The sequence below is a fragment of the Lonchura striata genome, chromosome 2 (assembly GCF_050655825.1).
Source record: "Lonchura striata isolate lonStrDom1 chromosome 2, ASM5065582v1, whole genome shotgun sequence".
Taxonomy (NCBI): Eukaryota; Metazoa; Chordata; class Aves; order Passeriformes; family Estrildidae; genus Lonchura; species Lonchura striata.
The window spans coordinates 9,005,616-9,031,020 of record NC_140704.1 but is presented as its reverse complement, the minus strand read 5'-3'; the positions used below and the strand labels follow the sequence as shown (position 1 = coordinate 9,031,020).

At 40.4% G+C, this 25,405-nt stretch overlaps 1 protein-coding gene and 2 long non-coding RNA genes across 15 annotated transcripts in view; 2 read left to right on the top strand and 1 right to left on the bottom strand.

Annotated features, from left to right (window-relative positions):
• LOC146768107 (uncharacterized) overlaps window positions 1-17,370 on the top strand; it is a 28,652-nt gene extending 11,282 nt beyond the window's left edge. The window contains exon 3 of the long non-coding RNA XR_014953204.1: window positions 825-17,370. This is a non-coding gene — a long non-coding RNA (uncharacterized LOC146768107). The remainder of the gene's footprint in view (window positions 1-824) is intronic.
• DNAJB6 (DnaJ heat shock protein family (Hsp40) member B6) overlaps window positions 1-23,613 on the bottom strand; it is a 58,020-nt gene extending 34,407 nt beyond the window's left edge. For 4 of the 13 annotated variants that reach the window (XM_021526549.3, XM_021526542.3, XM_085572955.1 and 1 more), the window contains exons 1-5: window positions 23,515-23,613; window positions 14,252-14,357; window positions 13,455-13,564; window positions 10,715-10,774; window positions 10,225-10,335 (exon numbers count right to left, since the gene is read on the bottom strand). In XM_021526549.3, coding sequence (XP_021382224.1) covers window positions 10,225-10,335; window positions 10,715-10,774; window positions 13,455-13,564; window positions 14,252-14,316 — 346 coding nt within the window. In that variant the 5' untranslated portion in view covers window positions 14,317-14,357; window positions 23,515-23,613. Of the gene's footprint in view, window positions 1-10,224; window positions 10,336-10,714; window positions 10,775-13,454; window positions 13,565-14,251; window positions 14,358-18,356; window positions 18,510-18,825; window positions 18,867-19,142; window positions 19,339-22,290 lie in introns of all 13 variants that reach the window. The other 9 variants (XM_085572953.1, XM_021526543.3, XM_021526545.3 and 6 more) reach the window with 8 other exon arrangements.
• The window catches only part of LOC146768106 (uncharacterized), a 27,013-nt gene continuing 25,201 nt past the window's right edge, over window positions 23,594-25,405 (top strand). Inside the window, exon 1 of the long non-coding RNA XR_014953208.1 lies at window positions 23,594-24,202. This is a non-coding gene — a long non-coding RNA (uncharacterized LOC146768106). The remainder of the gene's footprint in view (window positions 24,203-25,405) is intronic.

Here is a 25,405-nt window from a genome sequence, read left to right as displayed (position 1 = left end):
TGTGACAGCAGCAATAGAGGTATGAAAGCAAGGAAAAGACTTGTGACTGCCTGACTGTTCAGAACTACAACTGACAAAGAGAAGGTCAGAAATGAAGTATTTGTTCCACTTCTGGTACATCCACAAAAATCCAAGCTGATTTATGATAAATCACCAAGTTAATACAATATACATGATGCATCATTAAGTAATCAATATGATAATAAAAATATGTAAGCTACCATCTGTTTTATGTGCAAATACTTAAATGTGATACATCACAATATATTTACGCTGAACAAGAGCAGCTCCTAAAAAATATCCCTATCCCTCTCCCAAACTCCAGTTATTGAGTAAAACAACAGAAGACTAAACTTTTCTCTTACATACACTGGCAAGCAAGTGGTTAAGATTTTTTTCTACCTTGGACACTTTTTGTTTTGTAGCTTCTTTTCTTTTCCATGTAAAGCAAGCTTTCCTCAATATAAAGATGACCTATTAGTATCTTTACATAAGTTAACCAACACTTAGCATGGAAATATGGGCATTATTATAATTTCCAAAACAAGCTCTATGTCAATTTTTAAAATAGACCAGTTTTGTCAGTCTAGCATATCAATCAGCAAGTACCACAGCAGTTAATTGTTTTGTAGTCCAATTTATTCTCACAGGAATGACTCATAGGTTAGTTATGAAGGTCATTCACTCACGTGTACAAATGATCTATATACTGTATTACTCGCACTGTTAAGCTTTCTATTTATAATCCAAATTTTCTCGTTACCTGGTGTTTGAATAAAAACAAAACAACCTATCATGTAAACTGAGTTTTTAATCTCCCACAGTGTGCCAGCCTATTCTGCAAGTGAATCCTCTCCTCCCCAACACAACAGCTGCAGAAACAAAGTTATTTAAGGGAAGATCATGGACTCTCGTAGAGATCCCTGATATCAATCCAGCTTCTCAGTGGATTATTGCCACACCAAAGCCCAGCCAAGACTTGGCCATGCCTTATCAGCCTGCACAGCAAAGGAAGAGGTCAGCACTTGGTATCAGCACGTGTTCAAACGTCAGGTGATTGCTGCCAGCAGCCCTGGGAACAATTCTCCAGTGCTCTTCCTGCAATTCTCTCAAGTAAGACAGAGCAGCCACTCTTCTGCAGTGCACTGCAGAATGCTCAGCAAGATGGATTATCCTGAGACAGCAAAAGGGGCAGGACTTGTCAGAGAAACTACTCCTTTATGATTCTGACAGCTATGTACAGCAGGCAAAAGAAAAAAAATACCAAAAATATTGAGAGAAGGCAGCAGGAGGCTGCTGCACTATAATTTGTTGTATCTACCAACAAATACACATTAATACAATCTCATAGCTACTCAAACCCTGTTTATGCTTTTAATCCCTAAATCAGGATGATTAATAGCACCACTCAGCAAAATAATAACATTTCAGCTCTGTAATTCTATTTTAGCAGAACCTTTCCATCCCTGATAACCTTTTCACAAAAAAAGGCCTTTTCCAAACAGTTCAAATGCAGGGTGTTGGGTTTTTTTTAATGATTACTCTTATTATAGTGATTTTGGTACTTCCAGTCCATTTTTTACTGAATGTGAGCAGCATATTAGATTAAGAAAACTAAGCAACAAAAAGAAAAGGAAAGGAAAAAAAAAAAAGCCTTTCTAAAAAGGGGAAATACTATATAAATACAACTTCCAAGCTTCAGAAAATTGAAATGCTAAAACTCTTAAGTAATACTTAAGAGTATTACTAACCACTGCTTGGAGATAAATTCAGTATATTATAATCTAGGTATTACCAGAAGCTTATGGGAGGACAGAGCATTAGATTCCGTTTCAATAAAAATGTTGGAGTACACTTCTAATTTAGAATTTGTGGTGCTGTAAAAACAGCAAAGATCAAGAGAGAACAAAAGGTGAGAAACCTCAAGAAAGCAAATGAGAAAGACTTATCTATCAACAACAGCAGATGACAGGAAACTTTTTAAAAAAAGGCAAATGCTTGTGCAAAGAACTCATGGTAGCCCATCATCAAAACAAAATTAAGGACTTCATGACTCTTGCTGTTACTAGGTAGCAAAACTGAAATTACAGAAACCAAAATGTTAATGTGGAGATTGGAACACAAAACCTCCAGCAACACAGAAGACTGTACACTAACAAACCTGTCTAAAAATAATTGCATTGGAGGTAACATTTCCAGGAAAATTTACTTTCTTTAGTGTCATGGTTTGACGCTGGCACAATGCCAGCACCCCCATGAAACCACAATATTTAGAAAAAACATTGCCAATTCAAAAGCAACAACTGTCTGGTTCCTCAGGGTAAAACATTCAACTTGCTACCTGCAAACCATGGAATACTACCTTGTTTTTCTGTAGTCACAGGAAAAGAATTTCACCTCTAAACAGGTCAAATAACAACAACGACTGTACTAAATATCACACTGCAGCTCAAAATAAGGCAGGTCGTGATCTCTCCACTCTGAGGAGTCTCCAGCTGTAACACAGAAACAGGACTTTTTTCCCTTTCAGCTCAGGGCAGAACACTATTTAAAAGATGTGATTGTTCTCCTTTCCTGGCTTTTGATCATGGAACCAAACAAGTTGCACTAGTTCACTGATCCAAAAGAAAACACTGAATTGTTACTTTCTGTAACAATTAGCACCCATGAGCTAATCTCTTTCAGCACCGGAAAGACTCATGTATTGGAAAAAAAATGGGCAGGAAAGCACCATACAACAGGGGAAGAAGGGAGAAAAGGAGTCAAACCCCACAATTTGAAGCAGTCCACAATGCAGCTAAAACTCTAAATTCATTATAGTAATCTAAGGCATTAGCTGAAATTACAATACTTGATAAACTACAAGCGTCACATTTCCTATGGCAGTCACTTCTACCAAGACCCCTGTATTCTGGCTGTTGCTGGGGGAACTAGATCAGGAATTGATATGCTGAAAAGAGCATCTCCAAATGAAATCAAGTTCAGCCATATCAATTCTTTGCTCGAGTTCACAGTGTGGCTGTAAAAGCAACTGTGCAGGTTACAAGACAGGCAGCAGCAGAAGTGCCCAAGGGTCAAAGGCAGCACAGGAAGATTCTTTCAGCCACAGAACGATGCTATACTGCCATGCCATCATTCACCTCCAAAAATCAAAGGTGTTGAGATAAATGGTGAGCTACCAGCAAATGCTCTCCCATGCATGTACTGTCACAGTGAGAAATATTGATCATCTTCACAGGACAGTGTGCAAAGAAAATTACCCTGTCCAAGCAGGGCCACTGCTCAGGCCCCACTCACTGCACCACCTCCCCAACCAGTGAACCTTGTTTCCTTTATTCTCCACCACCAGAGCCTCACCACTGCCTCTGCCAAAACACAGCACCTGAGCAGAGTGCTCCTGCTGCAGATGCACGAGGGTGGCACTGGCACAACACAGGTTAATGGAGAAAGGATAAAGGATGCTGTGCAGCCCCCACTGAAAGGCACAGCCAAACCCAATGGCATTGAGCATTGCTGCAGTAAGCAAAGGCTGCCTGCCCCATTCCTTCTTCATATCAAAAGCATTCTGTATTGACTTTATACATCCTGCCCTGCCAGAAGAGAGTCTCAAATGCAGGTCTGAACAATGTGTTCACACAAAGGGCTACAGACACAACACCCTGAATACAAAAGAATTCTTGAAGTAGGTGTTTTCTATCTTGTATCATCTCTGAAAAAAAGTTTCAAATATGCAACTTTGCAGTAAACACACACAGAACCTCATGCTACAGCTCTGGAGAGCACTCGGGCACTAAAAAACATACCCTGAGAACTGGAGGGGCCACAGCAACCTGTAAGCACATTTGCATGGAAGTATTTTCTTCCTTACAAAGTAATCACACTGTTGATGCCCCTTACTAAGGGGAGACACTAAGATGTTGTTGCAAGCACTGTTGTTTCATGTGCCTGTAATGGTCTCTGTAATGCTCACTTTCATAAATTAGATGTCAAACAGATGTCTGCCTCACTCATATGATAAATTACCAAAAAAACCATTGGGAAGTCCTTTTAATGACACATAGCAGAGATCTTGGATTCATTATTTTCTAGAAAAGGAGACCTAAAACGTCACTTCTGAATGCCATCTATATGGTAATTACAGAGATGCTGCTGTACACTAATCAGCATTCACACTTATCAAATGAATGCTCAAATGTTCAGGCACACCTTAAAAATTGAGGCAACTTCCATTAACTCTGTATGACCTGCTCTCCTTGAGTGATGTTCAGCATTTGTGCTCTGACCAATTTAACCAGCTACCTTTCCAAGAAAACCAAGTCAAAACATTTTCTTGGGGACTAACAACCTCAACTCAACTGGAATTCCCAAGACAAACTTTGGCTAGTCTGCTATCAAACAGTTTCTCAATCTATTTAATGGGACATTAGACAAAGATTAAAGTTTTAAGATAAACATGAGCATTTGGAGCAAGGCCTCCTCCTTTCAGCAGGCCTTTGTATTAGTTTGGCCATGGAGCCACAGCACTAGCTATTCTATCTGATAATGCTGTCTGGGTGAGACACTTCAAATATTCTCTTCACACCTATCAAGTTATTTTTGAAAAATTCATAGTGAGATTTGGACCATTCAGTGGATAATTATGATCTAAGACTGGTCGTTTATGAAATAAAACTGCACATTCATACCAAAGCAATGAATGCACACACAACTCTGTGAGCACTTCATAAATTGCACCAAAAGCAGCAAATTTACATCAACAAAAAGATTAATTACCAAAAAGACACTGCTGTTCAAGATAGCTTTAAATGAACACCACCTCCATTTTCAGTTTTAATAACCCATTTAACTAACAAATACATTTTGCATTAGAACACTTAACCAATTATCAGAAATGGAACAGCATGTGAATTAAAACCATGACCTGATTCTTATGTGAATCTTTTGCCACGGCAAGACAACTTTCTGTCCTTGAGACAAGCAGTTTGATGAAGCTGTCCCATTCAGGAAAAACATCCTAAAACACCTATCACACAGAGCTTGCAATGATTACTGCTTTCCTCTCTCTTGTCAGATTAAGACTCCTTTGCCTGGATACTAAAAGCAACTCACTGTACTTTTCCAGAACAGTCCTGCTTCTTTTTATGTAATCAATATTACAGTAGTCAGTCTGAAGTAATTCTGACCTTTGATGGAACCAAACTACTTACCAGATAACCAGCTAGCTGATACTCTCTGGGACAAATATTTGTATCTAACTAGTTGTATGAAGGTTTTAAGTTTCATTTTACCTTTCATTTCCAAGAGTAGATTTTGAAATATCACGTAAACCAGGTACCCAGAATTCTCAAGGGAAAACTCTACAGAATCCCTATGGGTTTATATGCATTAAAATACATTGTGAATTCTGCTTCACAATCTAAAAAAACATTTAAAGGCATTTATATATAACCGTCTCCAATTGTACATTCAGAAACCACAGCAAAACTGTCAAAACTACAGTCAATGTTTAAAGAGATCCCACAAACAGACTTCTCTTGGGACATCCAAGTCTAGAGGGGCATCCACCAGGAGCAATTCATCATGTCACATCAATAACACATTGTGCCAGGGAGAAAAGCCTGGCTGCTTATGGGATTCATTTAACTACACACACAGGCACTGGAAGCAGTTTGAAATGCCCTAAACCATCCTGTCAAGCTTGTAGACACAGCTGCTGGAAGATACGGGTCTGCTGCAGGCCCCGAGTTGTATTTCCAAGCCCATACACAAATTACTCAGGCATCATTGATACATCTGGAGTCAGCTGAGATAGTTTAGGGTGTGTATCCAGCTTCTAGTCTAGGAAAAAAAGAATTAACTCCTTAATGAGTTTCTGTTGGCTAATGTTATGATATTATTATACCATCTCCATTTTCCACAGTAACTTCTCATTGGTAACACCTTCCAACATAGAGCCCACTCTTGAAGTGAGAATCTGGAAAGCCTCTAAACCAAAACCAAATCAATTCTTTAACAGCCCAGAAACACAACCCAGCCTACAGCAAACCACATCAATTTCTGTTCCTCAACCTGAAGCAGCAGTCCTTCATCAATGCACTTCCATTACCAGTGGTAACACTGGAATCCTTCCCTCCTGTGAACTGTTAAAAGTACAGAAGAAAGAAAGTCCTTGAAAAGTTTACAAGTAAAATACAAATAAACAGAACAAGGAACACAAACCAAATCAAGCCAAGCAGCACGCATAAATGGAGTAGGATATAGGTGAAGTATAAAAGTTTAAGTATACTGACATGAGAAACCAATCCCTACATTAAGAGTAAACAATGAGTTCCCATGTCAAAGAGCAGCCAGAGTCAGAGGTGTGTGGGACAGACTGAACAGCAGATCACCAACACTGCTACACCAAGGCAGCACTTTGCAATGCAAAGTCTATTGCTGCATAGGAAGCACCAACTTTTCCTCCTGTCACAAAGATCACCATGCATCCATATGGCACAGGCTAAAAACTATCCCTAGGAGAGCTCACCAGGAATACACACTCTGCTGTAACCATGTGCCACAAAAAGCTAACCCACAAATGTCAGAGTAAGAGTTAAACATCTGTCATAGCATCAGATCAAGTTTTAAAGTCCTTGCCTTCATGCACTCCTAGATTTACAAAGAATTTGCCTGAAAGAAACAGTGAAAATAAACTGGGACTGTCTCCAGTGCAACACACAGCACCTAACATTAACTTTGCTCCATTCTGAAGTGTTCAGAGCTGTCTCCAACAGTATTATAGATTTTCATTTGAAAAGCTTGAAAGGACTCATCATTTAAAAATCTACATTCTCCTCTTTTCTACATATGAATAAAGATGTCTCTGTTTATAAAGAAAACTTTCTGTAACTGCAAGAGCAGTGCAGTATAGTTCAGTAGAGTTGAACAGACTCAATTCATAGCACCATTTCAGAAATTCTTCACATCCATAAATCGACAGGAACTATGCATATGGATGCCGCTTTTTACATACTCAGTGACAATCAGGATATAGGGAGTTCCACCTGCATTCTGTGGGCCTCACTACAAGCCACTTCAAACTGCATAAAAAGTACATATGTTTTAAAGTATTTATTCAATTTCATCTTTGATTCCACCAGTACACATTTTTAGAAAACATTACCTCAGTACTTATTTAGTGGCTTAGAATATCAATTATAAGCTGAGTAGCTCCTTAAGAAGTTAATAATTCCACAGAAAACTCATCAACAAGTTGAAAACTCCTCATTTTTAGAAGATAAATTATCTTATTATTCAGGACAGAACTGTTCCACTAGTGTTTCAACACAACAGAGCCTATATGGGCTGCAGTTCACCAATACAAATATTCATGCTATACATGCAATTCTACCGCTTGCTTTTGGAATTATAAAATGCACTACATTAAGCTGAAAGCATACATATTTTTATGTTGTACTATCTTGAAACATTAATTTATGTGCAAAGACCAATTCAAACACTTTTTACAGAAACTGGTGTAAAAAAATGGAGTCACAATTACCCATGTTAGAAAATGTCTTAAACATCTTAAAGAAAAAAATAAGAAAGTGCCCACTTTGAAACCTTCCAACTAGAAAAATTTCAAGAGCTTATGCTCAAAATCCAAAGCTTAACTGAGGGTTTTAGGCCTCTGGTCACTGACACTGCAACTATCCCCAGAAAGTAGAGAGGCAGCTTAGGAACGATTAGTTTTCATTAATTGGAGTGCACACAACACTGCTGACACTGCCAGAAGCTTGGCAAGAAGCAGAGCCTGTGCTCAGCACTCTTTATCTTCCAGCTGACAAAGACAGTGATCAATACATGAAGCAGATAACCTGCTTTTGAATAAATAAATAAATCTGTGTGTTAAGCAGGGGGAGAATGTCTCTCTAGGTCACTAGTGCAGAGGTATGTTGCAAAGTCACTGGTGCCCCAAGGCAAGATGGACCACAGCCTCTATAGGAGAGGCTACTGCAGCATCCCATGGAACACTGGCAGCAGTGGGACCTCCATTTGACAAGCTGGATAGCTCTGTGCACTGTGCTGTACAGTCTTCCTTCTAAGGAACCCAAAAGGCAGGGCCTCAGCTTTCTTTAAGCCCATCATTTATTTAACAGCAGAACTAAACTTCACGGCTTTAACCTCAATCATGAATACTGACATTTTCAGACAGCAAGTTGTCTTCTGCTAGTATTGATGAAGTAAATACAAACACAATCAGAGCCCATCTCAGTCTTCCACTAGTAGTATCTCACCTATACAATGTACTATAAAGATATTTGATTGAGAACCAACTATTTTGTTTAACAGATCTTCAATCAAAAAATAAACAAAAGAACCGAACATTCTCTCCCAGCTCCTCCACACTAGCTTCCTACTCAACATCTTGCTCAGATTTTTCCAGGTTTTCTACCACACAATCACAAAACAACTGAGTTTGACAAGGACCTCTAGGGCTCATCCAGTCCAACCCCCTGCTCAAACAGGATTAACTGGAGTGGGATTTCCAGGACCACTCCATACGCCTTCTGGCTATCTCCAAACATGGAGATTCCACAACCTCTCTGGACAACCTGCCCCAACACTGCTGCCCTCACAGTACAGTTGTGCTACCTTAAGTTCAGGCAGAGACTCCTGTGACTCCTGTGCTTCCATTTGTGGTCGTTGCCTCTGATCTCTCCACTCCCTTCCCAATGCACTGATGAAACTCTTACCCTAAGCTTTCTCCATACTGAACAATTCCAGCAATTCTCCCCATCTGTTCTTCAGAGAAGCTCCTGTAATCCAGTAGCTGTTTCTTTTACTATGGAGCCCAGAAGTGAACCCAGTACTCCAGATGTGTCCTAACCAGTGCTGAGGTCACTCACCTAAACTGAAATCCTTGTGTAGTACTTCCTAAAATTCTTATTTTACTGCAGACAGTGAAGAAGTTGCATCTACCAAGTTCAGAGCCCATTCCACTCATCAGTATTTTGCTAGAAGTTTACTCCAATCTTCCCTTTCCTACTTTCAGCTGATTTCACACTGGATTCAACTGCCCAATTCAGCTGCCTATCTTCTACCAGATTCTTCCTCTAGCTATTAATCTAATTCATCAACTACCATTCTACTGCATTCAACCTCTAGCCCTTCAACCCCCTTTCTAATCCTTCATTAGTCATCTAACAGCTGATGATCCTGAAATAGCAAACCAGAGAAAGATATAATTAAAATCTGAGCTGAACTACCCCCTTAATGCTGCCAAAGACAATAAATTACTTTAAAAAATATTAAAACATTTACAAACATTATTACAGAGCTAAATCAGTATCTACATACTGAACAGGAAGAAAGCCTGTTTTTCAAGTATACTTCTTGCAGCTTTCAGTATGAAACTTTCTCACAGAAAATACTGAACACAGGATCTGTTCTCCTTTATAGGTCAGCATTTTGCTGAGTTGAACATACACACAGAGATTGCATAAGAATCCCAGCACCTCTGAAAAGACCTTCTGCTTGCTAGAGCAAGCAACAACACAAGCCAGAAGACCTTCAGCATGAGGGCAAAAAGATTACTTCGACAATTTTTACCACATACTGCTTCCTAAATGAAGAATTCAGGCCTAAAGAACTATTTTAACTGAGTCTCTAAAGGCTCTATACCCCAAGTAAACAAGTGACATGAATTTGGGAGAATATCTAGATTATGTATGCAACTTTTCCTTTTCTGATAGCAGAAAATTGGTCCTGCTAGGACACAAGTTCACACTGAGAGTTATGGTGTAACAGTAATAGTTAAGCTGTCCTGTTCAGAAGCTCTCAAAGTTTTATTTTGATTTATTTACAGATCAAAAGAGAGAAATCAACAGACTAAGTTAGCTTGCTCAAATTCTCAAGAGAAAATTCCAGTATGCACTTTTTCTGTTGAACATGATTTCCTTTCAACTTAGAGACATTGGTTAGCAAACCAATTGGTTGGATAAGGTTTGGCAAACCAGGCCTTCCAACAAAACATTAATCGGCAAGCCATACCTATTCTTATACAATAAAATTAACCAAGAAACAGGTATGAAACGAAGATTTCAAATATAATACAAAATACCAGTTGTTTGCCTCATTTTCAGAACAATTTCTATTAAAACTACATTAGCTATGTTTGTTTTGTACGAGTAAAGTTTTAGTCACACTTTATACACACGTAACTAAAACCAGGGGATCATTTACCGAAGAAGTCAAATGAAAAGGGGTCCCTTCCACCAAAAAACTCCCTGAAGACATCATCTGGGTTGCGGAATGTAAATCCAAAATCAAATGGATTATCATGATGATTTCCACCTGCAAACAAAAGAAAAAAAGGAAAAAAGTTAAATTTAAGCTACCTTTACTAATAAGAAAGTTCAGGCCTATAAGGCACTTCAATTATCCGGAAATATAATCAATTTACAAGATTTTCCTTCAGCTATCGTTCAGATTTCTCTTTCAGATATCATTCAATTTAAGTATACACATTACTTTTTTATTTTTTATAATAGGTTTGCTGTTTTCAGATAACAGCAATACCTTTCATACTAACTAGAAAAACTGTAAAACAATTGCAATCTCGATTTTTAGAAGACTGAATTTTAAACCCTAATAGAGACATTTCTAAATTCCTGTCTTGAAAAGAAAGCTACAGAAAACAGAGAAAACAAAAAACTGCTGGTTGTCAACATACCTCCACCTCCATTTATTAGGCCTTCTTTTCCGTATCTGTCATAGATGTCACGCTTTTTAGCTACAAGGAGAAGTTGTACATCACATCAGTAAACAGATTTGTTGGTTTTGTAAAAAAACAAAAACACTTCACCAGCATTCTCAGTTAAACATCTTCTCAAAGCTAGCTTATTTAAGAAAGTTCTGGCATATAATTGCTGACCATCTTCAACAAGAACTGCCAAAGCAATTTAGTTCAGAAAAAAGTTACTGAACTTCAAACTTAAAACCAGTAAGTTGCAGAAGGTCCAGTCCTGATATATGAGAAAAAGTTTGGTTTAAGGACAAACTTCACATGGAAATTTGCCTTTAAGAAGGATATGGCAGATTTCTTCTTTGGACAGCTACCATGAAAAGTTTTAAGGTTGTGAAGGACCTCTGGACTTCAACCTGCTCCTCCACACAAGTCTAATCGTGAAGTTGGTCACATCTTGCCTGAACAAACCTGTGATCTTATCTTACATAAGATTCTACAAGCTGTGTGGAGAACAGTTCCAGTGTTCAAGCATTCCCTTCCTTCTCTCCCTCTTGCAAACTTTGACCATTGCCTCTCTTCCTTTTATTGCACAAGACCGAGCCCATTGTGGGGCAGTTATGAGAACGGAAGACAGTGTTTATACGAGTGACTGCAAAACCCATAAAATTAATTATAACCACTTCTGCTAGTTTAATTGTGGGATATGGAATGGAGGATGAAGTGATGTTCCAAAATGCCATGGAAGGATGTGACTCAAACTGCTTGCTCTCTATTATTTTAGAAGGCATGGAATGACTATTAATTTTCACTGCAGACCAGCCAGTATCCATGAGAAAGGAGAGAAAAATGAACTTTACATTACTGCACAAGATCAGATGGCACTTTGGTACTGGAAGGGAACCTGAAGACCTTAAAGAGGTAGACAACTCACTTTGCCTGTACTGCTGCAGAAGTATCAGTCAAAAACCAATCAGGGCATTTGATTTTATTCTCTTAATATTATTATGATTTTTCCCAGTGGAATCTCCTCAGTGAAAGATGTTTTTAAAATTTAAACAGCATCACTGAAAGAACATGCAGTTACCTCAAACAGATGCTGGAAAGTAAAATACTTCTGACTAACAGGAATTAAAATTTTATATAATGGTTATCATCTCAAATAGCTTGCAACAGGTTCACATGGAGACAAATCCCCAAAGCTCAATACATTTTCTGTACTGCTTTGCTAGACAGCAGTTTTTTAAAGAAAGGAGGTTAACCTACCCATCAAATTATGAAGAAGAAAGCAGCAAGGTAGATAAACTGTCACGGGCAGGAAACAGCAAGTGTGCCCTGAGGGCTCACAAAGACCAAAATTCATCTTGAAAAATGTTCCACTTTTGAAACCAGAAGGTTTCCCACAAGGGAAATGTGTTCAATGATCACCCAATTTCAGTTTTTTTTTTGCTTATGTAATCCCTTACAAAACTATTCTTCTGCCAAAATCTGTCATCATTCAAGCCTGTAATGGTGTCAGAAAATTTCATTAAGTTTGCAGAACATTTGACTGCCTCTTATTCACTGGGCTCAGGATTCTGGTATCCCTGCTGCACAAATGATTGTTAAGACACCAGTAACTTAGGATTTGGCATAGATCCAAAAACTGGCAGCACTTTTAGAAGCTGTTCTAAAATTCTAGCACTGCACTGTTTCCAAAGAACTTGGAGATCTGTATAACAATCAGATCAGTATTCTATTTTTATCCCGCTCAAAAAAATTAGCTTAAGCAGGATAAAGTACTCTAAAAGACAAGTATACAATGAACTAATGATAAATTAAGTTATTTTTCTCCCCTGTTAATTAAGTATCAAAACCAAGCAAAGAAATACAGCGTACAAGACTGCAGCTCACTAAATCAGGCTGAACTCTGAGAGGTAATCTAGATGCTACTAGAGCTTTAAATATAGCTTTCCCATGCTCACTGTCTCAGGTGAAATCAAGGACACTTCAGAAATAGCATATAGACAGCTGCAGTCAATTACAGAGGAAAATAATCAAAGTAGCTTAAATCATTTTGTTATGATTCAGGCAGCTTTTGTCAGAACATTGGCAAAAGTTAATGATACTCTTCAAGCAAAAAGACACGGGTGAACTGTAAACTGCATTCCTGCACTACATGGGTCAGGCTAAACACCTCTTTCAGAACAATTCAAAATAAATACTATCTTTAGTATCACAGTTGACTGAATTTACAGAACTCACTCAAATGAAACCAAAACTTTCAGCAAGGTTTACAGTATGCCTGGGCTTTGTCAAGACTAATGTACTGTTACAAAAGCTAAAAGCTGTAGGTCCAACAGTGGGTACTTCAGAGTTGGTCAAGCCTGACTTTAGAGGATAAAAACAATACCCCTATACTGATCATAATGCTGGCCTCACTTGCTAAGATAAAATTAATCTTGGGATTCACAGAAGTCTCCACAGAAATTTCTAGCAGACACTGAATTTCAGTTTCTAGTAGTTTGGTTACCTATTTAGGGAGATTCTAAAATTTTTGTTTCAAAATTTCTGCTTATTCTGTCTTATCTGCAACCATCTTTCTCTTTCCTTGGTTTTGAAAAGGAAGTAGTCAAGTTGGATGGTGAACTAAAATTACAATATCCCTTCAAACCACCATTGATCAACATTTTCAGTCTGATTCCCAGGACAGAGAAAGGCAGTTCAAGCACCCTTTTAAAATACTTACCATCTGACAAGACTTCATAGGCTTCAGCTACTTGCTTAAATTGCCGCTCCGCCTCATCTTTATTGTCTGGATTTTTATCAGGGTGCCATTTTAGCGCCAATTTACGGTACCTGAGTGGAAGGAACACAAAGGATATTTTGCTCTGAAATAACAGAATATGCTATACAAATAAAACAGGTTGTCAGGGATTGAAGAAAGAAATTCCTGGTGCTTTGTATCTTGCATTTAGATGTTGGGACCAACAGATCCTGCAGGTACACAAAGAACCACCTATTCAGGTATGTATTAAATTAGAAAGTAGGTTTGGTTTCCTTACTTATTCTGATGTGCATTTCTGATGATCAACATCTGTGAGACCTAAGCAAAACAATCCAAAATATCTCTGCTGTGGGCTTCTCCTTAGAGCTCTGTAATTATTCAGTACTATAACTAACCAAGGGAGGCACCAAGAAGGATCTGGTACATTAAAAGTTGATAAAGCTCCAAGAACACAGACTGTGACATCTTAAGATCAATGCCTGCTTTGACAGCTACACCTGCACACAATTCCTACCATCAAATGAAACATTTTAGGCAAGGTGTTCATAACTACTTACTTAGAGGGGCAAAACTAAACTTGCACTTAGGTTGATGGGCTTTGCAATTATCCAAGATCACAGTTCAAACATATGAGTTGATAAAGTAGCACGTGCATGAATTTGCAAAAGAACACAGGAAGACAACAAAATGTGAATCCAAAAACCATGTAATTATATCAGTCCCTTAAAATCTATAACATCCACACCAGTGACACTCACGCTTTTTTGATATCCTCTGCTGAGGCATGCTTCTGCACTCCCAGAACTTCATAATAATCCACCATGTTTCAGGAATTCTTGTAACAACAGTCAAGTCCTTCCAGTCCTGTAACAGAAACAATTTGTAAATGAAGCCTGTCCAGTGCTGCTACTTCATAAATGTCAGGTAGGAGCCTGGTACTGCCTTGTATCAAACCTGACCAAAGAAAGAAATTTTCTAAATCTCAAAAAATAAACCACTTCACTTTAGGTCAAGAGATCAAACAATTACTTTAATTCAGATTTTTGTATTCTTTAATCTCACTGAAATACAGTACACAAACACAGATATATAGCAGTTCCTGAAACAGATTAGACTGATAAGCTAAATTCAATCAGTATTTTAAGAAGGGCATTTGGATTACAGTTTTGGTGTAGATATTAATAACTCTGAATGCGAAAGTTCACCTGTTATCTATGACACCTGTCATGTCTAAAGCACATATGGGCATAAACAAAGGGACCCATCTTTCACATCTGTTCTTCAGAAAATTACTTCTACCAATATGCTCCCTTTAGAAAAGCAATGTTTGTGCAGGTCTTAGAAATTTAAAATTCAAACTTATTGAGTCCAATAAGCCTTTCTTGTACTCAGACTCTGACAAAAAATGTGCATGTTGCCAAAGCTACTGAATACCATTAGCCTCCTTTAAGTTTACCAAGAGAACCACATAACCAGGCAAGATTGCTCCAACTGCAAGGTAACCAACCAAGTCAAGTGCAGAGGCACCTACTGTTTGTTATTATAAAATAATAGCTACCACAAGAGTCCTGAGAAACCTAGAAGTTAATAAAGGAATTTAAATATTGACAGTTTCTTGTCAACATTAAATAATTACAAGGAACAGTTACACTGACCATTACTCCTTTACTCCAACTAAAAGACCATCAAGATGAAAGAGCATTTCTAAAGTTTCAAGAATGTTTCATGTCTTCATGCAATGCTGCCTTTCTCTCAATTGCTAAAAAAATCTCCATTCTGGCAAAACTTCCAAACCCCTTTCCATCCCACCACTGCTGGTTTGTTCCAATTTAATGAACAAGGAAACAGTGACCTTTTCCAGTAGTTATCAGCTTGTTGCAGGGAAAGTCACCCAAATACACCCAGAACATAATACACCAATATATTAGTCACATTTCCTTATCTCATGCATCACAAAGAAAGATTAATTGAAATAATCTTTCCCCCCTCAAGTCATTCAGCATTTTTCATTTTAGCCCAGGCAGTCTCAGTTTCCTTTTCTTTCCTATAAGTGCTGAAAGAACCAAGTATGATGTAGCCTAATGAAATATTCTGAAATTAATTTATTGTACTACTTTTACATTAATCTTTCAACATCCTGGGATATAAACATTGAAAAAATACTTCATTTTAAAATAAATTGGTACATCTTCAAAATATGTTCCTGCTGTAGGTTAAAGCTTAATTAACTTTAATTATGGATTATGGTTACACACACATTTCCTCAAATGGCAGAACTAGTTTAAGAGATACCCTGCCATGCTTCCTCCCCTCTCCAAACCACTTACAGAAGCAAATGTATTGAAGGGCCCACGTGTTTAAAACTTGGGGGTGGTTTTAGCGATCTACTTAACCATACAGTCCCACAGACACAAAATTAAAGTGTAGGAAGTAAACAACCCTTTGAAGAAATCTCCACATCAAAAAACCATAAGAGCATAGTTAATACTGTGACCAACACCAAAGGAAGTTGGGGGACCTGCATTAACATTAAGAATGCCAATAATGATATACTAATGGCAGGGTTCAATATGTAAAAATACAGATTACCAAAAATATCCCAGGATATTTGCTATCAACTGGCCTCTCTAGTTTTGCTATTTCCCACACAACAATTAGAACAGCTCTGTGAACACAGAGGCAAGGAGCAAAGTCAGTATGGTTAAGCATGTTATCAAATCCCACAGTCAGCCTTACGAACAATAGCATATATGGAACGTATAGTTTGCAAAAAGAAATCAGAAGGAGGAAATCCAGTATGAGTCAAGCTTAAGGCCAGAGGTCAGAGTCCCTCCTAACAAGAGACACCAGCCTAAAACTAGCACACAAACAGCAAGAAGCCACAGGATAGGAGCACATACCATAGCACTAAGTGTTCTTTCCATATTCTCCTTTTCTTACACACAAGACTTTCATTAGCTCTCAAATCTGGTACCTATCTTGGAGGAAAAACTTAAAACTCAAGCTTTGAACTAGAAAGTGCATGTAGGAAAAGCAACTTAGGTGTAAAATATAAATCACATTTTTTCCTAGAGAACTTTGTGCACACAGGTAGTCATACTGATTTCAACATAGTATTTTTTTCAAAACTTTCCTGCTTGTTTAAAAGCAATGCTGCAGAGCTGTGAAGTTCAGACTAAATATAAACACCATATATCCTAGACAACAGAAGCCTGAAGTTGGGACAAAATACAAAGGTAAAGCAACATGACCACCTTTTAACAAATAACTCTGACCCTAAAAAGCTACTTCTTCAAGATAGAGAAATTATTCGTTTCAAAGTAATGTCTGGGGGGTTGCATATTCTGTCTTTAGTGAGTGTTATTACTCACTAGTATAGAGTCTGGAATGAAAACAAACCAGAAAGCTTCTAAAGAAAACAAATTATTATTATGCTCCTTCTCCAAAGTCAGATGACAGGAAGCATCTATCTGATATCCTGTTATTTATATCTGCTAGTTATCATAAAGCATAAACTGTACTGCTGAAACTTCAGTTATCATATGAACTTTTTTATGTAAAACAGTTTAAAAATATTTATAAAAAAAATTAATCTGCAGCTTCTTTTGTCCAGCTTAAGAAAAAAATGCCAGCTAATATTTAGCTCCTCAACAGCCAGTAAGACTGACCAAAAAACACCATGCACACCCAGAAAACTGCCCTCCCCCAAAATATCCAACAATATTCACAAATAGAAAAGACCTCTATCTGCAACCTTTCCAGGACAGAAGTATTTAAAACATTCACTCAAGAAAATAGCCACCATCAGCTTATAATAAAGCAAAATACGGATGGCCATTGACTTAGAAAATAAAAGATGGCAAATTAAAAAAAAAAATCACTAATTTTAAGGCTAGTAGGAATGTGCATGATGAAAATGCCTAAATGTTTCAAAGATTCAAACCATATACCTCTCTGCAAGAAATCACCCAACTGTCCTAACCAAAATGACATCACAAAAATCTTTTCCAAATATGCAATCTGTCAAAGAAATTTTCCCAAATATACAAGCAAGGCTCATTAATTAGGCACTTGAAAGTTTTTTCTAAAGCCAAGAGGATGCCAGCCCACATTAGCTGATTTCCTGCCTCCATCCACAGAAAATCTTCAAAATATCAGAAGACAAGCCAAAAAACAATAAACCATCTGAAAGAAGATGTTTCATGGTCTTTGTGTTTGCTTGCAAAAATCTGTAGCTCCCTGAGCTGGGAACTGCACTATCAGTGTGCTGTCAGCTATTCCAGCTCCTTCTTTGGGGCATGAAAATCAAACAGGCCAATGTTTATGTGAACCAAAGGTTTCCACAGTTTATAGATTTCTCAGTCATCACAGGAGAAGGCAGCTTTGTTCTGGTTTACAGAGCAGAGGCCCTGAACTACTGGCTCTAGGCAAGTGACCGGGCCACATGACCAGGCTCAGGCTCTCCCCACACAGCTCAGCCAGTTACCCAAAACCTGGCTCATAAACTCTCTTTACAGCACAGTCCTCAGCTACATAAAAAGCACGAGAAGTATTACAGAAGACAGATATGTAGAGAGCTCCAAACTCTTATAAGATCAGATGAACAGAGAAAACAAGTAATCCAACAAACAACCAGCAGGGATGACAAAGCAGCACCCCTAACTAAATACAGAAAGGGGGAAAGCATCCAAACAAGAAATTCTTTAGAGCAGCCAGGAGGGAATTCAGACAGCAAGGGCCATGCGACCTTTGCAGTCAGCTCAGTCAGAAAAAGTTATCTATTTCTGGCCATGAAGCAATGGGCAGCACAGACAGTCCTCAAAGATGCCAGAACAGCTCGAGCTTAGTGACTACAGCAGTCACCTGGAGAGCAGGATGGAGTTCCAGACTCCTGATTCACGAAGTTCACAGAGCAGGCATTCATCAACATCCTCTGCAAGTCCCAGAGCCACCCAGGTCCCAGCACCTGCCTGTCTTCCATGGACTCAACTAAAGGATTGCATCTTGCTGTCAGCTCTGGAAGAATAAACACCCTGCTCTGAATCCCAGTTCACTTTGACTGAACTCTCAAAAATCCACTGTGCTAACACAAAAGTTCCCTCAGTTTAACAGAAAATTTTCCTAAGAGTAAAAATGCTAAGGAACAAATAAAGTTACCCATGAGTGCAAGAACACAGAGCAAGAATATCTGTGTAAGTTTTGTGATTAATAAACCTGACAAATACATTTAAACAAGGCACCAGCATTAATTTTTTTCCTCCCATTTACACATGCACAGTGCAGTGCTGACTAAAGCATATCCACAATTTTGATACCTTTAGTTTTTACTTACCTAAGCTTAGAAAAGCTGTCACAGTTTAACTTCACAGGTTCCTGAAATTTATTGTTTCACAGAAAAATGTCCATTTACCATATAATTAAAATTAAGAAAATGTACTTAAATAACCATGTTTATGCTCATTATTTTAATATTCCCTCAGCATCCCCAGAGATGAATTTAATAAAACAAACATTCCAAAAAGCTTAGTTTAATCTCATGTTTACAGCAAACATCCTGCTTGTATGTCAGACAGCAGAGTGGATTTGGATACACTTGTTATTATTATACCAGTTCACACAGGAAGAAGGCAGCTGGGCTGACTGCTTTGCCTCACAGTTCATATTCCATTGTAGAAAAGCCAGCAACAATAAAACTCCACCACAGCCAAACAAGAGAGGCCCTCACCCCTTAAGGCAGGAAGCTACAAAGAATCCTGTCCACTCCTCTCCTCCTCAAGGGCAGCAAACACAACTCTGGCACGATTTACAGGACTTGATCTGTATTGCTGCCTGGCACATGGAAAGCCTGTAGAGGGCAACAAGTAAGAAACCATTAAAAAAGAGTGAGCCAACCAAAAATGGAAACAGAAGAAATTCAAACTCTTCATCTGTGAAAGAAATGTAAACTGGCTAACAAATAACAGGAAAGGATGTTGATCAGTCAACAGGCCACCCTCACTCTCTTGAGCTGAGACTCTCCTCTGTTTATCCATCTGATCTCTGATAATGGGTGACTTATTAATGATCTTTCCTTAAAGCAAAGGAGCAAAACAACTCAGGTGTCCAAATTTGGAATTGTGTCACAAATATCTGGAACACTGTCACTTTCCTAAAACTAACCATAAAAGGCTATTTTATAGGAAGTAAAAGTCATGTTTTATTTCAAAAAAATATATGATCTGCATATGATTAAGCAATTAAAAATAGTGAAAGCCTCAACTGAAAGACATGGCCCAGAAAGTTTTAGGCAAATCACATGCAGACAAACCTTTAGGGAAACGAAAACAGTTAGGGAAAATAGTTCAAAGTTTCTACACATTTCCCCTGAACTGTTTTTGAGTCATGATTACTTTATTTAAGCCAAACAAAAAGAAAAAAGAAAAAAGAAAAATAAGCTTCATTAAAGCAAAGAGTAAGTTCTTATCAGTGTTGACAGACTGTTACCAATTCAGACTACATTTTAAGATAAAAAGAACAATTCTGATGAGAAAAATTAATGTTTTAATAAAAACTTGCTACAGTGTAGCTATAAATGGCTTCAGACTTACTATATGGCCTTTAAGATCCTTAAGTACTGAGTACTCACTAACACCAGTGGGATTTCAGTATTCAGAACAAATAGAAAACAAAACCTACAACTAGTAACTGTAGGAGTGTAATGTATACGCATGAATTATTTTTTCCCTAGCAGTTAAATAAATAAAGCAGAATGATTTCATTACATCTAAAGTAAAGAAAGTCTAACATCCATTGAAATGTATTTCATTCAGAAGAAAATATAATTTAAACTACTAATACCCTCAACTAGAGTTTTATTTTAAATCTATCCTAAAAGAAACAAGCATCATATGCAAGATCCAACAAGTTTTGACAAAGCTAAGTAATTTCTCACTAATCTTTCCATTGCTTGAAAAAGACAAAGGAAAAGCTTTGTCAGGAAATGTTTCCAGGACACAACTGAGGAGGTTCTTTACAAATGCTATTAGAGATATGGAGCACTACCTACTTAAGGAGCACATCGCTTAAACATAAACCTCACACAGCTAAGTCTAAAATTACAACAACGAATTCCCTTCAGAGCATGGCTCCACATTTCAGAAGCGGTGGATGTGCCGCGGGAAGTCTGAGTGCAGTGCGGGCTGTGCAGTGCAGGGTGGGCTGTGCCCTCCCGGGCTCGCAGGGCTGTGCAGTGCAGGGTGGGCTGTGCCCTCCCGGGCTCGCAGGGGCTGGGCTGTGCAGTGCGGGGCTCGCAGGGCTGTGCAGTGCAGGGCGGGCCGTGCCCTCCCGGGCTCGCAGGGGCCGGGCCGTGCCCTCCCGGGCTCGCAGGGGCCGGGCCGTGCCCTCCCGGGCTCGCAGGGGCCGGGCTGTGCCCTCCCGGGCTCGCAGGGGCGCGGACATTTCCGCCCGTGCCGGGCTCCGGAGCGGGCACAGCGCACCCGCCGCCCCCGCTCGCAGACCTCGCTCCGCCAACGAGCGCGTTGAGGCACAGACGCACAACAGACCAAAAACCTGGTGGTCGTTTCTCGTGCGCTGTGAGGAACGCCTATGTCCTACATAAAATGATGATGATGATTTAACGTAAATTATTCCCTCTCCTCGCATACATTCCAAAACTTCTAATGGATAAAAGAAAGAAATAGAGTTCGCAAAGAAATCTATTAATCTATTTTTAAAAAGTCAGTACCAAAACACATTAGCCTCTAACTAAAACTTCAGTGTTACACAAAAGTAAAGCCCTGCATGCCTTCTTCCCAAGCTCTGCCAAGATAAATTAGCAATCTGCATCGATCTGGGAAGGACAGAGAAAATAACCAGAGAGAGAAGCTGCCTGGATAAGAATCTGCTGTAGTTTGAAAGCACAAATACTAAAAAGACAAGCCTGATGGAGAACAAGGGGAACTCTGCACTTTACAGATTTAGTTTACATTATTAGTAGCATTGTAGTCTAAACAGTGCTGCCAATAAAAGCAGCAATTTAAATTTCTACTCTAATAGAGATTATTTAAGAAAATTTAATACTAATTTAACTTCTATTTTCAACACTCTTATTCTCCACTGAGAAGTCAGCACAGGAGCCAAGGGGAGTACACAAAGTTAGACTAGTGTTGTGCAATAGTTAAAATTCTGGTTGTTTGCAATAAAAAAAGTAATCACGCAGACAAGATCTGTAAATACACTTATTCATTGGTCCAAACAAATCTTCTTTGACAACATAATCCATCAAACTAAATGGTATTTTCACTATTAGGCTCTTGATCACCAGCTGAACATAAAATCCCTAACTGGAGTACAAGGATCTCCAAAGAGTAAACAAAAATTAAGGTCAGCAGACAGCAGTGACTGCAACCTCTGCTGCAAGACCAGAGAGGCAGAGCCTTGCTTCATCCCAGTGGTCCCTTATGTCAGCACCTTGTTCTTATCACTTTTTGACACTTTATACTCTAAAAACTCTTGGGTTTGATCACTGACTATGCAATGACACAAGTCTAACTATTTGCACATAGTAAACGCAGATTTCATGCTACCGTGCCTAAATAAGTAGTTTATTATTACCACAATTTAGAACAGATTTGTTCAGTATTGTGAATTATTTCTAACACCTTTGTTAGCATGGTCGCAGCACGTTTTCAGCAGCCAAGGAGAGCTCAGACAGCAACACAACACAAAGCGTTGGTGCAAACAGGAACGCGAGTGGTAAACCCAGCCTGCTGTCCCCTCTGAAGTGCAACAAATACTGACGACAAACAGTGTTCCTTACCTGGCAGTATCAGTTTTCACCTCGGCTCGGAACCTGGCAACAGCGAGCTCAAAACACCCGACCTCTGCCGACCTCACCCACAACAAACCTCCCTCCTGCCGGCACCCCGAGTAATCAACACTGAGCAACGAAACCGAACTGCTTCCATCGGGGGAGAATCACAGCTCGTTTGGCGTACGGTCACCAGGGGTGGAAAACGCCTCTGAGATCACCCAGGGCAAACACCCCCAACACCGCCACCGAGATCACCCAGGGCAAACACCCCCAACACCGCCACCGAGATCACCCAGGGCAAACACCCCCAACACCGCCACCGAGATCACCCAGGGCAAACACCCCCAACACCGCCACCGAGATCACCCAGGGCAAACACCCCCCAACACCGCCACTGAGATCACCCAGGGCAAACACCCCCAACACCGCCACTGAGATCACCCAGGGCAAACACCCCCAACACCGCCACTGAGATCACCCAGGGCAAACACCCCCAACACCGCCACTGAGATCACCCAGGGCAAACACCCCCAACACCGCCACTGCGTCCCTTAACCACAAACCCGCCCCGCGCCACATCCAGCCGCTCCCGAACACTTCCAAAGCTGCCGACTCCACCACCACCCTAGGCAACCTATTCCAATGGCTGGCCACCCTAAATGTGAAGTATTTTTTACACTATCTAATCTGAATCACGCCGTCTCATCTTAAGGCCATTTCCACTGATCCTCTCTCTGTCTGCAGGCACGGCCCGCAGCTCATCGCCATCTCCTTTCAGGGACTGGCAGAAAAAAGGAGGCCGCAACGCTCGCAAGCCGCCCAGGCAGCACCCTGCGACAAAAAGCGCTTTAAGGACAAGGTGTGTTTAACGAAACGAGGCTCGCCCTCATCCCCTGGGAGTTGACACCCCTGTGAGCAAGGAATGGGAATCCGGAATTTTTTTTCTGCCTTGCGGCAGAGCGGGCTGGCACCGAACGTCCCGAGGTTTGTCCCGCCGGGGGCAGCCCTGGCCAGCCGCTCCCTCCCCGAGCTCCCAGCGACCCCCGAGCCCCGCCAAGGCCGAGCAGAGCCGCCGCGGCACCCGCGGCCGCTCCACCGCCGCCAGCAGGCCCCGCTACCAGGCACGCCGCTGCCCGGCACCGCGGCCCGGCCAAGCGGCCGCTCCCCGCCGCCCTCCGCCCGCCGCACGGCCGCGGCCGGGCAGCCCCGGGCCGAGGTCCCCGCGCTCACCCGCCGGTGGCTCCGCAGCGCGGCCGCCGCTCCCCGCCCGCCGCTCCCGCCGGCACCAACGGCAGCGGCCGCAAACAGGAAGTGCCGCCAGCGCGCGCCGCCGCTTCCGCCCCGCCGCTTCCGGAAGTTTCTGGAACGGCCCCGCCGGGCTCCCGTGCGAGCGGAGAGCGCCCCCTGCCGGCGGCCCGCGGCGCCGGGGCGGGGCTTCTGAGGGCAGGGGGGCAATGGCCGGGTGTGCAGCAAAACAGGCAAAAAAGAAAAAGAAAAAGGTTAAGAAACCTTCTTTGAATAGCTGAGAAGTGAGATGGCAAAAATTCTTCCACTTTTGTGTCTGTACTCTCAAAAACTGGGGGTGGCAAGAGCATGGACAAGGCTCTGCTCCAGCAACAGGAGATGAGGCAATGGGCAGAAACTGAGGCACGGAATTTCCACCTGAACGTGAGGGAGAACTTCTTTAGTGTGCAGTGACCGTGCACTGGAACAGGCTGCCCAGAGGAGCTGTGGAGTCTCCCACACTGGGTATTCCAGAGCCATCTAAACACAATCCTGTGCCCCGGGCTCTGGGATCACCCTTCCAGCCTGACCCCTGCTGGGATTCTGTGAGGGGAATTGCAAAAAGTGATGCCTGGGTGTGGTGCTGTAGGAAAAGGTGAAAAAACAACAATTTTAACAAACATTCTTTGAATAGGTGAGTTTGGGCGCTCAAGGTGCGATACCAAAATTTTTTCCCTTTGTGTGTTTAAGTTGTAGTCTCAAAAATTGTAACTCTGGCACACAATTCCTTTGAGGTCAGATTCCTCTCCATGCATGTAGCGCCCTGCACTGGCTGAATATATTGGAGCATCCTTTGTGTTATATTCAAGTATGTGGTTTTCTGAGTGCCATGGTTGAGAGCAAAGTATAAAGCAACAAAGTTACTATTTTAATTCTAAAATATAGATTTTATCCATGCTTTAAATTGCTGTAAAATTATATTTCTTGCCCCTAATTTAAAAAGTGGAGGCATTAATTTATAGCTCACCAAAATGAAGTTAGAGAGTTTCCACGCCTAAAATGTATGCTTCCAAAATAAATTCAATGAAAAGGCTACACATTATTTAGGAAGTGTTTGTGTGGGAGTGGGGTCAGTTCAAAAAGACAAAATCCAGCTTGCAATAAGGAAGAGGAAAACCTAAAACAAATCAGCAGGACAAGTAGTAGGACAACCCTAAGTACAGGCTTGGTGCTTTGGGGAAATGCAAGCTTCAAAGGAAATATTGTTGATTGTTGATGCTATGTTGTGGTCGTGGAAACAATTCTTCAAATTAGAGCAGAGAGACACCTCACTCCATTATTAGTTTCTCATCAGCAAGTAGCTGTGAAGTCCAAGTTGTTGGTCCACTGGGAAAGAAAACACCCAAAGGATTAGTGGGTTAGACTGGCTCTTCCTAATGGGCCAAGTTCAGACCTCAGAGGATTCACAGCCTGGCAAATGCAAAGGCAGGTCAGTATTGTGAGGTGAGGGAGGAGACCATACAAAATTTTGATTTAATCCTTTAAACATTTCTTGTTCTTGAAATAATGGTTTTTCTCCAGCCTTTCATTACCAATTACAGGGGAGAAAAAAAGTGAAGAGTACTAAAACCTGAGCTGTAGTAAACAGGACAAAAGTCACACGAGGAAGTCTCTTTGCTTTAATAAGAGCAGATTTTATATTTACAGTTAAAGTATGATGGATGCCAACCATAAAACTTTCTGTTTAGCCAAGCAAGCGGAACATGGCAAAGAAGCATGATTCCATATGGAACTAGAGGGTTGGACTCAAAACACTGCCTGCATCAATGCAACCAGGACCATGGCTTCTTTAACACAATTTGTTATCATTACATTAATCTGCCCAGCGATTTTCTAA